Here is a 20,119-nt window from a genome sequence, read left to right as displayed (position 1 = left end):
TAAGCTGCAAACGATCCCACTGATGTCTATGACCTCGCAACTTAGCTCGAGGGGAATTATTCTGAATGTGACAACACGTATAACATCGACCTTACATCATGTACCGTGTAAATATGTTAGAATATAATATGCAGTCTTCAAAATTAGCTGATCTGTAAGGATGCAAACAAAAGAACTTTAAAAAAAAATAAATTGTGTTGAAATTGTTCTTTGAATGAAGATAACCATATATTGTGTGTTGCACATGCATGAAGAGAATTCTTCCTGCATATGTCAACCACTGGAACGACCAGCATGCCTATTGACTTTTTCTAACCATCTATTAAATAATTGATAGTATTTCGTTTGAAGCATTCCCTCTTGAATATGACTGTAACTCCGCCTTCTCTGAGTCAACGTTTGCAGACGTTGGCATTAATCATCGTAATGCCAGCTTTCCCCGTAGGAAACCCCTGCAGACGGCATTCAAGAGTGTGTATGTGTATGTGTGCGTTTTTCAAATAGCGTAAAAAATCAAAGGATATTTGATAGCCTCTTTTGACCGCTTGCAAGAAAAGGCACGATGAATTCTCTATGCATAATCGGAATTACTTGTTTATCCGTATGCCTCTCAGGTAAGACAACACCGACCACTTAATATCTGTAGACCTTTATTAAATACATGCATTTATAATGAGATCGGACTTTCCTAGTTTTTTTTTTTTGGAGGGTGGGGATGTTATTGCGGAATGTAATATTATTTAAAGGATTAGAAGTCTGTAAGCCCTCGTATCAGATTAATTAACATATGTCTAGCCTATCGTATTGATCCTATTCCTGATCTGAACTCGGCGGCCGGTGACCAGTCAAGGCCAACGGATTAAAACAACTGTGAACAGAGAACACGTGTTGGCGCGTAAGAAGGACATGCATATAAAGACGATTTGCATTTTTAAATAGTACGGATTTATTAAAAAAAGATTCAAATATGAAAGGACTCGATAAAAAGGATTCGAGTATATCTCTTACGGTCATGCTTCTTCTTTTTTAAAAAAAAAAAAAAAAATTTAAAAAAAAAACCCAGTGGCACATATAAAAGCAGACTGGGCGACATTATTACAATGACCTCTTTTTGTATTTTTGGTTACTTTATTTGACGTTCATTTATCTGACGGAGCGATTCGTTTTTAAGGATTTTAAAACGAAATAGAAAAAAATGAGTATCAATACTTTTCTGTCATATATTATTTTGATCTCATTACAAGTATGCTTTACAGGGTTAGAAAGGTATAAATCGTACTTTGAATTCTCTGTTCATCGATATCGTTCATAAAATCACACACACAAAGAGCTGCAATAATGTATCCCTCTCCGAATTTTTTGTTATGATGTTTTCAGGAGAGCCCCCCATATAGTAATTGGAGAGGGGTACATAAAAAACTCAAAAATTACAGGCACGTAGTATCAAGGGTGACATGGGGGAGGGCTGCTGCCCATTGTTATACCGTGGAAATTTTCATTTTAAGGCCAGCCCCGCCCAAGTTTTGTTTTGTTTCTTTGTAAAAAAGAGAAGATGTCCGTAGTCTCGATTTTGGGGCATTTTTGGTTTTGTCTGTCCGTTTTTTTTCAAGCATCATTCTTTGTTTCACAATTTTTTTGGCTGATTCCTCACTTTGGAAAAACGTTGCTACATATATGTCCCTGGTTTATGCCCCTCCTATCCGAGCACCATTTTTACTTATATGTAGTATATACATGATATACACATCCTTAGTGTGTATCGAGGTACCATTTATTTGCTGATTACTTATTTAAATTCCTGTAACAAACCATTCACAAGGCACTTTGTTGATAGGATATTCCATGCGCGCGCAGCTTTGACGTGAGTTGTGTCTTAGGAGATTCTGATTTGCTTGTTCAATTGTTTATAAAACTTGTTACCTCTTTTTTGGCTTATTTTAGAATTTAATGACTAGGTTGAATACAAAATAAAAAAAGGAATTTGAATTATCATTAGGATTTAACCATCTTGCAACATTTTCTCAGTTTAATCCAAATTAACTATACAGTGCGGCCAATGTTACTTCAGGATCCACTTTATAACACATGGTTAAAATATGAAATATTTCTTTTAAATAAATAAATTAAAAAAAAAAAAAAAAAAAAAAAAAAAAAAAAAAAGCGCGAACAGAACCCAGTCACATTCTGTAAATATTACTTATCTTAATTGATTCACCAACCATGTTACATTTTTGTGAAAAATAGTGTGTTATCAAATAATTACATAAATAGTTATGTACATATAAGTGAAGTCAAACTGTTTGTTTACAACTTTAAATATATTATAATACATAATCATTTGGCATGCAACATTAATGTGCATTGATCAATTAATATATCGGATGCAGTGTATGTATTGTTAGGGCCCCGCAAGGACTTTTGGTAGTCTTATAATAATCACACTGTTTGTCAACCCATTCCTCCGTCCGAAAAATTTTCTGTGTTTTTAAAAATATCTTTAACTTGTGGTCTATTTTAAATTCAAACAAGATGTGTTTGTGAAACACTGATGCCCCCGTATGGCAACTTATAGCAAAGGTTAAACTTTCTCAAATGCAAATCAAGTATGTTGGTACCCAAAGTAAGGTTCTTGTTTCGAGGAATAGAGCTGTGAAATATGAAAGCCCTAGCAGCAACCATTGAAAAGATATGGAAAAGGTTAAAGTTTTTCAAGGTAAGTCAAACATCAAGGTCAGGGTCCAATTGGTCAAAATTAATGGTGCCCTAGGAAAGGCTTTCTCACAAAAATACACACGTGAAATTATCACTGAAATATGAAAGCCAAAGCACCAACAGTTCAAAAGTTATGGCCAAGGTAAAAGTTTTTCAAAAGTAGGTCAAACTCCATGTCAAAGTCAAAGGTCAAAGTTGTTGTTATCCAAAATAATGTCTTGTCACAAGGATTACATATGTGAAGTATGAAGCCCTAGCACCAACTATTCAAAAGTAATGGCCAAGGTTAAAGTTTCCAAAAGTAGGTCAAACTCCAAGGTCAAGGTCAATGGGCTATAATTGTTGGTATGCAAAGGAAGGTCTTGTCACAAGGAATACATATGTAAAGTATGAAAGCCCTCTCAACAACTTTTAAAAAGTTATGGCCAAGGTTAATGTTTTCCAAAAGTAGGTCAAACTCGGAGGTCAAGGTCAAAGTTGTCGGTATTCAAAGAAAGGTTTTGTCACAAGGATTACATCTGTGAAGTTCTAACACCAACATTCAAAAGTTATTGTCAAGGTTAAAGTTTTTTTCTAAACTAGGTCAAACTCTTAGGTTAAGGTCAAAGTTGGTGATATCCAAAGAAAGGTTTTGGCACAAGAATTACACCTGTGAAGTATGAAAGCCCTTACACCAACTGTTTAAAAGTTATGTCCAAAGTAATGGGTAAAGTTTTGCAAAATTAGGTCAAACCCCAAGGTCAAGGTCAAGCAGGTGGTACCCAAAGAAAGGTATTGTCACAAGGAATACACATGTGAAATATGAAAGCCATAGCTCCAACCAATCAAAAGTTATGGGCAAGGTTAAAGTTTTTGCGGACAAACAGACAGCTAGACAGACGGTCGGTCAGGGCAAAAACTTTATGACCCCGAATCTTCAATTACGGGGGCACAAAAATACATATTTCTTAAGTACTTCTGGTGGACAACGTAAGTGACGGCAACAAAAATGAAACACTATTTTGGTTGTAAATGATGCGATTAATAAATTTCTAAAATATTAAGAAATTGTAAACTTTCTATGATGTTCAGAATTCTCGAATATTTGTTTTTTGCATTGAATTTCTTTGTAATATACCCCCAAAAAATATAATTATCATTATATTTTTTTCTAAACTTTTTTCAAAATGTCTGAAAAATATAAAGACCAAAAATAGTGATATCAGCAGTTCAAGTGATCTATAGTATCGGATTATAATTTTATATGAAATACCATCCTCCGGAATCTTGCACAAATGCCTATCAATGTACCCCAATTTTTTGTGAGGCAACTTCTTAAAGTAGCAATATTTCAATCACAAAATATTGGGAAAAGTTATATATTTTTGAGGAAGATGTCGTCTGACCTTAAATCCCATTATTGTGAAACTTTAAATCCATGCGGTTAACTTATTTATTTTACTTATATAAACATGGCTTAAGTTGTTATTTTCAAAATTTTGATAAAAGTTTGTTTGCATCATCTGTCCTTAAAACCCGAAAGTTACCTCGTACTGTTATCTTTTGCACATATTACCTCACAGTGTACCTTGGATGAGAACAGACAGACAGATGCCGAATTAAGCGATTCCTCAGTGTCAATCTGCTCTGCAGGCGACATAAAAACGGTACCAAACTGAAATATTTAAATTTTTAGTTGTGCATTGGATCCACCGATTTCTTAGAAATTGAAATAATTGAATATCGTCCATTTCAACATGTTCACCTTCTTAAAAATTGAAATAATTGCATATTGTTATTTTCAACATGTTCAACATTAAAATTATGCCATTCCAAGTCTTTTTTCTCTGTTAAGTGTCCACCCATCTTTCAAAATTCAAAATTCACAAAAATTAGAACAGAGACTTTATAGTCTAGAAAAATGACGTCATTCAAAGGATTTGATGTCATTAATCTATTTTTCTCAAAGAAAGATCTATTCCTGAGCATTATATTAAAACATTGTAGTAAATGCTTAATATATACCTAATATGACAGCTTCTAGACAAATACAGAGAGAAATTGACAGAATTTAAAGATTTCGACCAAAGAATCAGTTTCAAGACTCCTGATTTTGTTTGTTGTTTTTTTCTGCTCAGGGGTGTCAAAAATCAAGGCGCACGCGGACGCTAAACATAGAAAAACTTGGAATGGCCTTACATTGAACAACACAATGCTGAAAACACTTTCCTGAATTGATATTGAAAAACAGATATACTTGTATGCACAGTGATACCAATGTCAACGTCAAGCACATTACAGTTTCATCCCTTCCACTTCCAACCCTGTTCAGCACTGTAAACCTTTAAATAATGAAAGGATTCATCAAAATAAACCAATCTTTTGTGTAAAATAATGTCTGTACATTATAAAAAAAACAAACAAACAAAAAACCCCACAGAAACAATATATCTCATTCATTCCTGTCTACCTTATACAGAGTTTCAATGATCTACTTATTAGGAACACTAAATAGAACTCATATAACCATTTCCTTAACATTATGTGACAACTGACATGAGAAAAGAGATCTGTTGGCCACGGCACTTAATCATGGCCGTAGGAACCGGGGGGAGGGGGGGGGGGGAGGGCGTGCCCCCAAATAATTTTGCCGATATAGAATACTATAGAAAACATAGCTGCTATATGCTTGTGCCCCCTCAATAATAACGTCTGATGACTTTTTTAGCTCACCAGAGCCGAAGGCTCAAGTGAGCTTTTCTGATCACATTTTGTCTGTAGTCCGTCCGTCCGTCTGTCTAGCTGTCTGTCCGTCCGTCCGTCTGTAAACTTTTCACATTTTCGACTTCTTCTCAAGAACCACTGGGCCAATTTCAACCAAAGTTGCCACAAAGTATCCTTGGGTGAAGGGGGTTCAAGTTTGTTCAAATGAAGGGCCACGCCCTCTTTCAAGGGGAGATAATGAAGAATTAGTGAAATCTTAGTAGCATCTTTTAAAAATCTTCTTCTCAAGAACCACAAAGCCAGGGAAAATGAAACTCATATGGAAGCATCCTCAGGTAGTGTAGATTCAAGTTTTTTCAAATCTTGACCCCCGGGGGTAGGGCGGGGCCACAGTGGAGGATCAAAGTTTTTCATAGAAATATATAGGAAAAACCTTTAAAAATCTTCTTCTCAAGAACAGCAAAGCCATGATGAGTCATATTTATATGGAAGCATCCTCAGGTAGTGTAGATTCAAGTTTGTTCAAATCATGACCCCCGGGGGTAGGGCGGGGCCACAATGGAGGATCAAAGTTTTACATAGAAATATATAGGAAAAACCTTTAAAAATCTTCTTCTCAATAACAGCAAAGCCCTAATTGGTTATATTTATATGGCAGCATCCTCAAGTAGTGTAGATTCAAATTTGTCCAAATCATGACCCCCGGGGGTAGGGCGGGGCCACAATGGAGGATCAAAGTTTTACATAGAAATATATAGGAAAAATCTTTAAAAATCTTCTTCTCAATAACAGCAAAGCCCTAATTTTCATATTTATATGAAAGCATCCTCAGGTAGTGTAGAGTCAAGTTTGTTCAAATCATGACCCCCCGGGGGTAGGGCGGGGCCACAATGGAGGATCAAAGTTTTACATAGAAATATATTGGGAAAACCTTTAAAAATCTTCTTCTCAATAACAGCAAAGCCCTAATTGGTCATATTTATATTGCAGCATCCTCAGGTAGTGTAGATTCAAATTTGTCCAAATCATGACCTCTGGGGGTAGGGCGGGGCTACAATGGAGGATCAAAGTTTTACATAGAAATATATAGGAAAAATCTTTAAAAATCTTCTTCTCAATAACAGCAAAGCCCTAATTGGTCATATTTATATGAAAGCATCCTCAGGTAGTGTAGATTCAAGTTTGTTCAAATCATGACCCCCGGGGGTAGGGTGGGGCCACAATGGAGGATAAAAGTCTAAAATAGAAATATATAGGAAGATATGTTCTGATGAAGAACTGCAAAGCCATGATTAGTCATTTTGATATGGAAGCATCCTCAGGTAGTGTAGATTCAAGTTTGTTAAAATGATGACCCCCGAGGGTAGGGTGGGGCCCAATAAGGGGATCAAAAGTTTTACATAGGAACGTATAGAAAAAAATTTCTTCTCAAGAACAGAAAAGCTATGTTTAGTCATATTGATATGGAAGCATCCTCAGGTAGTGTAGATTCAAGTTTGTTCAAATGACGACCCCTGGGATAGGGAGGAGCCACAATGGGGGATCAAATTTTTACAGAGGAATATATGGGAATTTTTTTTTAAAATCTTCTCAAGTACAACAAAGCCATTTGTTAAAACAAATTATATATTGACATGGAAGCATCATCAGGTAGTTTAAAATTCAAGCCCCCCCCCCTCCCCCGGAATCTTTTCAATACTGAACTGATTTGTGCTTTTGCCTTGCCAATGTGCTCAGGTGAGCGATGTGGCCCATGGGCCTCTTGTTTTTTTCTTGTCAGGGAATTTTGGTAGTTGATGGTGCCCCCTCAACTGAAAATGTATGGTTTTGCCCCCTCAAAGTGAAATTGCTTCCTACGGGCCTGACTTAACGTTTATAAATAGGGCCCTACCTAATAAATCACGGTAGGGTTATATTTTTTCTGAGAAGTGCGTATGCTGTTGGCAAAGGATTTCGCCAAGTGTCAGCATCGAGGTACACAAGAAAAGATAGTCAAAAAATATCACAGTCAGCACATTATTTGAAGGTATATGAATATCCGTACACTTTTGTTTCGTTAACCCGAACGCTTGTGTTCCCGAACAAACCGTCCGGATTAATAAACCGTCCGGGTTATTGAAACAGGCCTTTTATAATTGGTATATACATGTAAATGTAAATTCTGTTCCCCACAAATATTTGTCCGAGATGGTGAAGCGTCCGGATGTTCGAGGTTTTTAGCTCACCTGGGCTGAAAGCTCAAGTGAGCTTTTCTGATCACCCGTTGTCCGTCGTCCGTTCGTCTGTCCGTCCGTCTGTAAACTTTTCACATTTTCAACTTCTTCTCAAGAACCACTAGGCCAATTTTAACCAAACTTGGTACAAAGTATCCTTGGGTGAAGGGGAGTGTAAATTGTTAAAATAAAGGGCCAAGTCCCCTTACAAGGGGAGATAATCAAGAAAGACATAAATAGGGTGAGGTCATTAAAAAATCTTCTTCTCAAGAACCACTGGGCCAGAAAAGCTGAAACTTATGTGGAAGCATCCTGGGATAGTGTAGATTCTAAATTGTTAAAATCATGACCCCCGGGGGTAGGACGGGGCCACAACAGGGAATCCAAGTTTTACATTGAAAGTTTAACATTGAAATACGTAAGAAAAATCTTAAAAAGTCGTCTTCTCAAGAACCACTAGGCCAGAAAAGCTGAAACTTATGTGGAAGCATCCTGGGGTAGTGTAGAATCTAAATTGTTCAAATCATGACCCCCGGGGGTAGGGCGGGGCCACAATAGGGAATCCAAGTTTTACATTGAAATATATACGAAAAATCTTAAAAAATCTTCCTCTCAAGAACCACTGGGCCAGAAAAGCTGAAACTTATATGGAAGCATCCTGGGGTAGTGTAGATTCTAAATTGTTCAAATCATGACCCCCGGGGGTAGGGCGGGGCCACAATGGGGAATCCAAGTTTTACAATGAAAAACATAAGAAAAATCTTTAAAAATTTTCTTCTCAAGAACCACTACTCCAGAAAAGCTGAAACTTATGTGGAAGCATCCTGGGGTAGTGTAGATTCTAAATTGTTCAAATCATGACCCCCGGGGATAGGGCAGGGCCACAGTAGGGAATCCAAGTTTTACATTATAATATATAAGAAAAATCTTTAAAAACCTTCTTCTCAAGAACCTCTGGGCCAGAAAAACTGAAACTTATATGGAAGCATCCTCGGGTTGTGTAGATTATAAATTGTTCAAATCATGACCCCTGGGGGTAGGGCTGGACACAATAGGGAATCCAAGTTTTACATTGAAATATATACGAAAAATCTTTAAAAATCTTCTTTTCAAGAACCACTGGATCAATAAAGCTGAAACTTATTTGGAAGCATCCTGAGGTAGTGTAGATTCTAAATTGTTCAAATGATGACCCCCGGGGGTAGGACGGGGTCACAATAGGTATATTAAAAGGGGGGAAATCTGGTAAAGAATAGCATGGCCAAAGTTACTCAGGTGAGCGATGTGGCCCATGGGCCTCTTGTATAGTATATGTATAGCAGTGGAATTTGAATTCTTGATAAGAATGTATGGTAATTCTTTAATTACACAGAAATTATTGTAACTTCTAGGGGTGTCTTCGGAATGTAACTTGACAGAGGTGAACAAGTGCTTTCAAGGGTATGGTATGATGGACACGAGTTCAACGCCAGATCCGCAGACCGTGTGCAAGTGAGTAATTGCGTATTTTTGCGTACAATTGCTTAAAATATATACAATAGTTACAGCTCACACTCAGGATGGATCACTTTTGAACACAGTGTATTTGATGAGCTCGTGTATTAATTTGACCGTATACTTTTTAAACTGTTATCAACGTGTCTACTAAATCATTTTTTTTCAAACAGCATAAACCCTAGGAGTTACATAAATTTGACTTGAAAAGTGATATATATATATATATATATATATATATATATATATATATATATATATATATATATATATATATATATATATAGTTCACCTCGACGCGAAGTCGGAGTTGGCGTCCCGACTAAAGCGTTTGGAGCAGATTTCTTCCCAAGTAACAATATTCCCGCCATTGATCCGAGTTGCATGGATGATGCATGTTTATTTTTACTTCAGGTTTCAGTTTCTGCATTTTCAGCCAATATTTTCCAGGAGAATGACCAGGTTCAGGTATTTGGAATAGGTTTAAGTTTGAAGCAGCTTAAAAGTTTTATGAGCAGGTCTCATTCTCAAGTAACTGTAAGCAGTATGGAGACTACACTTTGATCGATGATGTATCTAGGGATGCACAAAACCGGACTTGCTTCGGAAACTGGATCTATCCGACATTTTCTGGATGAATGAACATGTTTTAGGTTTTAAAGCAGGTTGATTTCCAAGTAACTATAAGCCCTTTTTTGATCAAACGTGCATGCATCATGCATCAGTGAGTAACCAGGTTAAAGATTTTGGAGCAGGTCCATTCCCAATTAGCCAGAAATGTATGGTGACTGAACTTGAATGGAAGATGCATCAAAATACGCTTCGGATGCTGAATCTGACTTAAATTTTCCGGATGATTGAACAGTTGACGTTTTTGGAGCAAGTCCCTTCTGAAGTAATCATAAATCCTAACCAGACCAAACTTGCATGAATGTTGCATTTAGGATGTACATTAACAGAACACTCGTTAAATGATCGACATTTGGGCAAAGTCTCAAACCAAATTACCTTACTTATGGATAACATTCATGAATCTCGGATTACCCATTTTTATTTTCTAAATAGTAATATTTCTTTAAAAAGGTGATACATAATGTGTAATTCTTGTATCTACTGTATTTCAATGGAGAAAAAAAATACTCGGGAGAAAAATTGGCACTGAACAATGGAAATGTTATATTTATTTCGGGTTGCATGCTAGTAAGATGTACAAATATCATTTCGGCATTTTGTGCTATGTAATAAAAAAATCCCTAAACAATTTAAGGAATTGTATGTATTCTTTAGAAAATCGGTCGTTTATACTGCTTTGAATTCGGATTAGAAAAATGTATCATTCATCAGCTTGTTTGCATCCAATATCATGGAGAAAATAGATGAGACATTTGGAAAAATTATTCACATATTACTGCACTTTTTGTTCTCCGCTTTTACTCAAAGTGGAGATATTAATTTTGGTCTGTCTGTCTGGCCGTCCGCCTAGCTGTATTTCTGTCTGTCTGTAACACTTTCGTTTCGCCCCGTTTTTTTCCTCCAAAATTGTACACAACACATGGTGTCTAATTTAGCCTTTATAAAACAGTTCTAATAGATTTACCATGTAATTATATGAAGTCCGCCGACGTGTTTTTATATGTAATAACTCTCCAAATGCTCCTCTGCTAAAAAATAGTGCTACTTGACTTTAAACACAAACAGGGAGTAACTCTTAAACTTTGAGCGTGATCGATGCCAAAAAAATTCCAAATGACTTTTGATTAAAATAAAATGACCAAAATAAAAAAAAATCAACGGGGCGAGACACTTTGAGAGGGGCGGGCGGGGCCATAGGGAGTTATGGTATAAATTTTCATTGCAAAAGCTCAAAAGCTTCCCAAAGTATCGCCCGAAAAAGAAAGTGTTACTTACAGACAGAATGTATGAATTTATGTCCTTGAGCTTTGGACCTCAAAATCAATAGGGGTCTTTTTTAGGCCATATAGGGAGTTCGAGTTGTGGTATAAAATTTCACTACAAAAGCTCAAAGGCTTCTCGAGATATCGCCCGGAAACGAAAGTGTTACAAACAGGCAATGTATGAATTTATTACTTTGACCTTTGACCTTTTGATCTCAAAATCAATTGGGGTCTTCTTTAAGCAATAGGGAATTGTGAAACTTCATTGCAAAAGCTCAAAGGATTCTTGAGATATCGCCCGGAAACGAAAGTGTGACAGATAGACAGAAATACAGCTAGACGGACGGACGGACGGATAGACAGACACAAATTAATATCCTCCACTTTCAGTGAAAGCGGGGGGCAAAATTGGACGTTATAATTATAAGGACAGTGGAAATCTGTAAAATTTTCAGACGAAGCACAAATATTTGTTGGTCAAACGATAAATATATATTTAGAGAAAGGCCAATGAAAAGTAGTGAATAACACGTAAAGCACCAATATGCACAAAGTATTTGGATCCACGCCTAATATCATACCAGCAGTTATGAAATATGGCATGTACAAACGATCTCATAAAATCATTCTTACAGTGTGATAAATATTTTATATAAAAAAAGAATTAAATTTTTTTGAACACATTTTAAAGAATAAGCAATCAAATCTATGTATCCATATTAGCATTTACAATGTAAAAATTTTATATGGAAAGATAGTTATGGAGATGTTTACAGTAATAGAAATGAAAATAAAATCCGCCCACCCGCCCCAAATTTTTAAACAAATTAGGACGAAAATTTATGTGGCCTTAAGACCAAAAACTGAAAGGTCATGGTTGACATTCTTTCTGCATCTGAAAAAAAAAAATTCAATTTCCTCCACCCTCTTGTAGGTGTGGATCCAAATTTTTTTTCGGGGGGGGGGGGGGGGTGTCCGCCCCAGTCAAAAAAATTTCCAGCCCAGAAAAAAATTATAATAATAAAAAAATAGAAAATAATAATAAAAAGTAATAATTTTAAAAAAGCATAAAAAAAAAAATAAATTAAAAACCTAAACTCCTTCCCCAACCGTGAAAAAAACTATTTCTTAACAGAGGTCCATGTTTTCTGGGGGTGGGGATGGGTGGGGGTGGGGTCCAAAGAATTTTTTTATTTGCTTCAGAATATACATTTAATAGCTCTGCAAATCCGGGGGTGGGGGCATCAGGGATGGGCACGATTACTGAAAAATGTAATCGATTAATAATCGATTACTTAGAGGAATTTTGTGTAATCGATTATTAATCGATTACACTCATTTTTAACCTATAATCGATTGTAATCGATTACTTTGGAAGATGTAATCGATTAATAATCGATTACTTCCAAGTTTTTATCCCTTCAAATATCAAAGCAATATTTTAATGGTAAATGTTATTCACTGAAGTTTGAATGTGCTCCTTTTTAAGTTTTATTCTGGGCAGGCTAACATTCTCACTAAATGCCCAAATAAGGGATTCTCTACCATGAAAAGTGGAGACATGATTCCTATAATAAAATATGCCTAGGAATTTATTATTCCTTTCAACCTTGGATCTGAACCTCCATATTTATTGACTTGTTGCAAAAATTATTTAATATTTTATTATGAATTACTTCATTAGAAGTATTTGGGCTGCCCGTATGTTGACAGTACACATTAAACATTCCTGTGCGTGTCTTTTTCAAAAAAAAAAAGTAAATTAGAACTCTTAGTAATAAACATGTAAATTAAATGTGTCTTTAAGTAATGAAACAAATAACAAAATTTCATTCTGTATTGAAATAAGTGTTTTGATAGCTATTAATTGTTTTAATAATATTGTTTGTCTTCATTGGAATAAAAGTTAAACACTAGGTAGTTCACGGTTTACACCTCATTATCTGCAAATCAAGGATGTCTCAGTCAATTAATTAGCCAATTAAGATATATGTAAGCAAACACAGTGACACACTCCCTCTCTTACAGACACTTATAACCTCTCACTAATATAAAAGCAACCTTACAATTTTCAATGAAAACATGAGAATGATTTTGCAAATTTTAAAGTTACAACACAAGTTTGAAGTTTAAACATTTTCAGACATTTTTTTTCGAGTACAATGTAGTTTATTTACCAAATTATTTATATTTAATACAGCACTTAAATCTGTTTTTGCTATTTATAATTTTCTATTACAAGACAAAGTTTTTCTACATCTGAAATATGAAAAAGGACATGCAGCAAGAGGATGGGTCAAATGCAAATTGCACACGAAAAATCTGTACAATTATTTTATTAATAAATGGTTGAAATACACTAAAGGCTTCTGAATTATTTAATACTAGACCAGTAGGTCTATAATGCAAAATTTATTGAGAACATTATTAAACTTATGATACTAAAAGTTAGGAAATCCAAACATTACACTAGGTGGTTTATATTTGATATTTATGTGTGACTGACTGGAAATAATTCCCCAAAATAACATCCATTTATGTATAAAATAATCGAAACTAATCGAAAAAGTAATTATAATTACATTGAAAAATTTAGCTGTAATCGATTAAATTACGATTACAAGTAATCGAAAATCTCTTCGATTACAGATTACTGTCGATTACTTGGAAAAAAGTAATCATTACAATCGATTACGATTACTCGATTACGATTACCCCATCCCTGGGGGGCATACGCACATGCTCTTCTTTTTTTCCTTAAGCGGGGGACATGCAATGATTCTCTGAATTAGCTTGTTATGAAATGTTTGGCGAGTTTACAACTGAGAAGGACGAAAATGTCAACTTTTCAAGATGGTAAGGAGAGAAGGAATGCCATAAAATTTTCGGAAAAGTCGGTTCGCCTATGATTCGGTTAGATTTTTTTCAGATAATTTTTGTGGAATTAGCCAGTGACCCGCTTATAAGTTGGTACGGTTTTTTGCCAAAATTTGTTCCAATTTCAAATCAATATATTTACCTTTGTTTCAAAGTGCATGTATGTTTTGATTATTTCATTGAAGACTACACCCTGTTCTTCCTGTAAATATACATCGACTATTGCTTCCAGACTTTTTAATTACAAGAAAACTTTACAGAGCCTGGATATTGAGCATCTGAAACATAATCCTCCATGGCATCGTGTTCATGTTCTTCTTCACCCTACAACTAAAGTCCTGAAGGACACGTTATTACTGGTTACGTAAATATAGTTAATAATGAGGACCTTAAATCACTTATTTTAAAAAGGCCAAAACTTAGTGAACCCTGATCTTTCAAATGGAATCATAATTTCATTAATATTGTTAATTCTGTGGAAGATTACGCCAGGCGATGGGCCAGAAAAAGAAGACATTGACACTTCGTCAGAATGGATTAAATGTATCAGTTTTATGTTAAGCGATTGAGGGGCAATATGAAAACCATCTTTCCTTCTGTGATCAATAATTTAGAAGTGAAAAGAGAATTAGATAGACTACACGATCAGTATGTACTTGTCCCAGCTGACAAAGCAGGTAACAACATTGTCTTTGTTTGTAAGGCTCATTATAACATTGTATTTTAGAAGATCTGGGATTTAATTCTACAAGTGGCAATCCATCTTATACCCAAAGCTCCCTTTCTAAGGAGGAAATTCTTCAAAATCATATGTCAGTTTTGAATATTTTTAATATTCCAACAACCAAAATAAATTTGAATTACCATATTTATGCTGAATCCCGAAACTTCATAAAAATCTTACAAACAAAGATACATAAGGTAAATGTTCTACCATCTCCTCTGAAGGAGAAACTTCAGGAGTACTGTGCAGCAATATTCGAGAAGTGGTGTGAATCAGATGTGGATACCTAAAAATTCCAAGGAACTTTTGGAACATTTGAAATCACAAAATTTTACCAAAATCAATAACAAATAACTTACGACTTTTCAACTCTGTATTCAACCATTCCCCACGATAAATTAAAGGCCAGGCTTTGTGACATCATTGACAGCTGCTTTTTCAATAAAAATGGAACTCGTAAATTTACTTACCTTGTCATTGGTCATTTTCAAAATTATTTTGTTAAAAACATTCTGATTGTACACACAAGTACTCTGAAGTTGATATTAAAAAGATGCTTGAGTTTCTGATTGACAATATCTAGGTGGTTTTGGAGACCAGGTCTTCCAACAATCTGTTGGAATTTCCATAGGTACCAATAGCGCCCCATTGATAGCAGACCTATTTTCAGGTCACCTGAGTCACTCAAAATACCTATTTTTTTCATTATATACTTTACAGCAATCTGTAACAAATGTTATAAGAGAAATTCCACCTCTCCCATGGGGGTAATTATCAAGCACTGGTCAAGAAGAATTTTGATTACAGAAAATAGCATGTCAAATTAGAGAGAAATTAATGAATTTAGTGTAAGGAGATAACTGGTAGAGCATCTCTGATCAAGCAGGTGTTATCTATATCTCTTTGGAATTGGGCAAAGGAATCATCCTCTTAATTGAATAGTTTTGTTTCCTAGCTAGTCTAACTTTCAAGATAAATTTGATGTAAAGTAATTAAAACTAATTTGATATGTATAATATAATAAAAACTAATTTGATATTGTATAATATAATTAAAACTAATTTGATATTGTATAATATAATTAAAACTAATTTGATATTGTATAATATATATATATTTTTTAACTTTAATATCTTTACAACAAATTGCAGAGTGTCATGTCTCACTAAGATGACAAATTTATAGTCTACAGAATAAACATGATTTGTTTTGATGTTTTATTAGGCTGTATCATTGTTAATCAACCATAAAATATACAATAAACAAAGCTGCAGATGAGCATTTAAGCTCTAACAAAAACCAGTGGAGAAATATATGATGTATTATTTGATATAATTAATACATAAACCACAGGAGATGTATGTACATCAAACATTATAAGGAATGGAAATATCATTTTTGAACAATATTTGACGGGCGTATCATGCTGTGGCGGGGCACTTTATTTTAAATCATGATCCCCGGGTGTAGGGTAGGGCCACAATGGACAATGAAAGTTTTACATTGGAATACGTAGGAAAAATTTTGAAAAAATTCTTTTCTCAAAAAAGCAAAACAATAATTGGTTATATTTACATGGAAGCATCCTTAGATAGTATAGATTCAAGTTTGTTCAAATCATGACTCTGGGAATAGAGTGGGGCCACAATGGATGATCAAAGATTTACACATGAATACATATGAAAAATCTTTAACAATTTTCTTCTCAAGAATAGCAAAGCCATGATTTGTCGTATTTATATGCAAGCATCTTTGGGTAATGTTAATTCAATTTTGTTCATATCTTAACCCCCTCGGGTAGGGAGGAGGCACAACAGATGATCAAGTTTTTTAAATTAGGAATTTATAGGAAAGATCATTTAAAAATCTTCTCAAAATTAACAAAACCATGATAAGTCATTTTAATATAATTTAATTTTGGTTGTAACACGTCATTTGATTGGATAAAAAATTAATTTATATTGTATAACCTGTTTTTTTTTGCAGCTTTCAATTTATATTTTATGGATCCTCTGTGGATTGTTGTTTTATACTCAGGTGACCGTTAAGGCCCTTGGGCCTCTTATTGTATTCATATAAAGCAGAATTTATTCAAAACCTTATATATGAGAAAAAGAAATCTCTTGCTGTGGCCTTCAACTCGACAGTTAGATATATCGACGACGTATTATCAATTAACAATAATTATTTGATATGCAAGAGCATGCTTTACGTATGAACAATTTCTAAAACGAGGTAAGTTATTGACAAACAAGTTGTTGAAACAAGAATATCAACAGTCTCGTTTAAAGTCATCATTTCGTAAGTTCTATATGGCATGTCAAACATTGCAATATTCGATGTTTTCCATTTGTATTGTATAATTTTCCATTTGTATTGTATAATTTTTATTTATATTCTATAATTTTTCATTTGTATTGTATAATTTTTCATTTGTATTGTATAATTTTTATTTGGATTGTATAATTTTCCATTTGTATTCTATAATTTTTCCATTTGAATTGTATAAAATTTATTTGTATTCTTTATTTTCCATTTGTATTGTAAAAATTCATTTGTATTGTATAATTTTTTATTTATATTCTATATTTTCCATCTGCATTGTATAATTTCTTATTTGTATTGTATAATTTCTTATTTGTATGCGATAATTTTTCATTTGTATTGTATCCGAGGTATTGTTTATTTTTTTCGTTACGAAGGATTTCATTTGTCAAATTATAGTCTTTTTTTTTTAGCTCACCTGAGGTGAAAGCTCAAGTGAGCTTTTCTGATCACCCGTTGTCCGTCCGTCCGTTTGTAAACTTTTCACATTTTCAACTTCTCAAGAACCACTGGGCCAATTTTAACTAAACTTGGTACAAAGTATCCTTGGGTGAAGGGGAGGTTCAATTGTTAAAAAAAGGGCCAAGTCTCCTTACAAGGGGAGATAATCAAGAAAAGACAAAAAATAGGGTGGGGTCATTAAAAGAACCACTGGACTAGAAAAGCTGAAACTTATATTGAAGCATCCTGGGGTAGTAAGATTCTAAATTGTTCAAATCAGGACCCTCGGGAGTAGAGCGGGATAACAATAGAGAATCCAAGTTTTACATTGAAATATATATGAAAAATCTTCTCATGAACCACTAGACCAGAAAAGCTGAAACTTACGTGTAAGCATCCTGGGGTAGTGAAGATTCTAAATTATTCAAATCAGGACCCCCGGGGTAGGGCGGAGCCACAATAGGGAATCCAAGTTTTACATTGACATCTGTAGGAAAAATCTTTAAAAATCTTCTTCTCAGGAATCACTAGACCAGAAAAGCTGAAACTTATGTGAAAGCATCCTCTGGTAGTGTAGATTCTAAATTGTTCAAATCATGACCCACGGGGGTAGGGCGGGGCCACAATATGTATTACAAGGGGGGAAATCTGGTAAAGAACAGTATGGCCAAAATTACTCATGTGAGCGATGTGACCAATGGGCCTCTTGTTGTAGTATAGTGTTCAACCAAGCGAGATGTTTCGGGTGTACTGTTCTTTTCTATTGGTGTGGATGCTAAGGAACGGTCATTTAATTCTCAAGGGGGGGGGGGCAAATTTTGTCGAATCAGATTATTTATTTTCATGCTCTTGCAGGAGAGAATATTTATTTCCAAGATGACCAGAGACAAGGAGAAGAAGTAGAAAAAGAAGAAAATCTGCACAAATCCGAAAACTCCATTTCTTGGGTGTGTGTGTTGGGGGGGGGGGGGGGGGGGAGAGGGGTACAACAAGTCAAGATCAAATTATTTATTTTCTCAGACAACATTTCTAAGGACATACATGTATTATTTATTTGCCATCTGCCAGCGCTCCCTTTTCAACTAAATGGCCGTCCTCTAAGATGCACGCAAATACATATGAGTCCAGTTTGCTTTGAGCACTCGGAACATCTCGCTGATTTCCAACACGATACAGGCTAAAAGCCGCAAAATCTTGACCAATGAAATCCTTCGTAACGAAATAAATAAACAATCCTCGGAAACAATACAAATGAAAAATTATCGAATACAAATAAGAAAATATACAATGCAAATGGAAAATATACAATGCAAATGAAAAATTATACAATTCAAATAATTTTTTACAATACAAATGGAAAATATAGAATACAAATAAAAATTATACAATTCAAATGAATAATCATAGAATGCAAATGGAAAATTATAGAATATAGATAAAAATTATACAATACAAATAAAAAATTATACAATGCAAACAAAAATTATACAATACAAATGGAAAAGTATACAATACAAATAGAAAATTATACAACACAAATGGAAAATTTTACAATGGAAAAGATCGAATATTGCAACGTTTGACTTTCCATAGTTCTATGGTCGATACAATGACCTTGTCAGCAAATACAATCTATCATTAAGTCATATACTGACTGAGGTTTTTCATCCTAATTAGGTCATTATTTACACACTGTATTATCAACGGATTTTTCTGTTATTTCCCGATCATGACAAGGAGCACACGGCGGGCGTGACTGATCGGCAGGGGATTCTCACTCCTCCATGGCACCTGATCCCACCTAGCTCAGATGTTTTTGGAGATCCGTGTTTGCTCTGCTCCTGATTTGTATTGTTTTAATGGACTTTGAGCTTGAATGCTGTTCGTTATCTCCATATTTCATCGATATTTTGTAATTGACAATTTAAACAAAAATGAGATCTATAAAATCTATAGAGACTTAAGCGTAATGCATATTGTAACCTTAGATCTACCTTTCTTGCATTGAAGTGTATGTTAATGATAATCATTAGAGTTATTACAAAAAATTAATACCATATATTGTCACCCAGAAAAATGCCGATGTTTATAGTACTAGCTCATACATGTAAGTCGGACATAGAGTTTTGGACCAAAATATAAGCCTACCCCCCGAAAAGTTTTTCAAGATGTCGTCGACGTTAACTGTCGCAAAACTGTCAGAGAAATATATGATAGGCTTGGCTGCGGAAAGCACTGTTCAGCGGCTTGGTTACCGGTATGTTTCAGTGTAGGATTTACTGAGAATCGTATCCGCCGGAATCGTATATTTACTCCTTTCTTCTGTTTAGAATTAGCTTGCAACTAAATAATATTCACAAATCACAGTCACCAAGTCTGAGCGAATTCGAATACTCTCCTATTTGGAATTATGAATTATTAAAAATACGTTATATCTTATGATTTGGCTCAGTTGCAGATATCCGTGCTGTACAGGTGTTCCAGTAAGAAGAAAATACAGAGTGATAAAAATACACTCGTCCACTCCTCCAGGAGTACGGTTTAACAATTCTAACGCCATCAATTATAATAATGTAAAAATATGTGTTTTTCAGATCGGTTAGAGAGTTGACAAGCTGTATTGAGCCGCACAAAAGTGCTTGCGCAGCAAATCCAACGTTTCAGACAATGATGAGCGGTATGGCCGAGAGTACTGGGTTTTGTGGGGGTAACTACCAAATTTTATTTATTTGACC

At 34.8% G+C, this 20,119-nt stretch overlaps 1 protein-coding gene across 1 annotated transcript in view; it reads left to right on the top strand.

Moving 5' to 3' along the window:
- The first annotated feature begins 457 nt into the window (after positions 1 to 457).
- Positions 458 to 20,119, top strand: part of LOC133179097 (uncharacterized) — a 33,119-nt gene continuing 13,457 nt past the window's right edge. Inside the window, exons 1-3 of the mRNA XM_061313836.1 lie at positions 458 to 614; positions 9,020 to 9,119; positions 19,979 to 20,091. Of these exons, the coding sequence (XP_061169820.1) occupies positions 563 to 614; positions 9,020 to 9,119; positions 19,979 to 20,091 (265 nt within the window). The 5' untranslated portion in view covers positions 458 to 562. The remainder of the gene's footprint in view (positions 615 to 9,019; positions 9,120 to 19,978; positions 20,092 to 20,119) is intronic.

The sequence above is a fragment of the Saccostrea echinata genome, unplaced genomic scaffold (genome assembly GCF_033153115.1).
Source record: "Saccostrea echinata isolate AGI-Se365-2 ecotype Australia unplaced genomic scaffold, CSIRO_AGI_Sech_v1 ptg000004l, whole genome shotgun sequence".
Lineage (NCBI taxonomy): Eukaryota > Metazoa > Mollusca > Bivalvia > Ostreida > Ostreidae > Saccostrea > Saccostrea echinata.
This window is presented reverse-complemented; position numbering and strand designations above follow the sequence as displayed.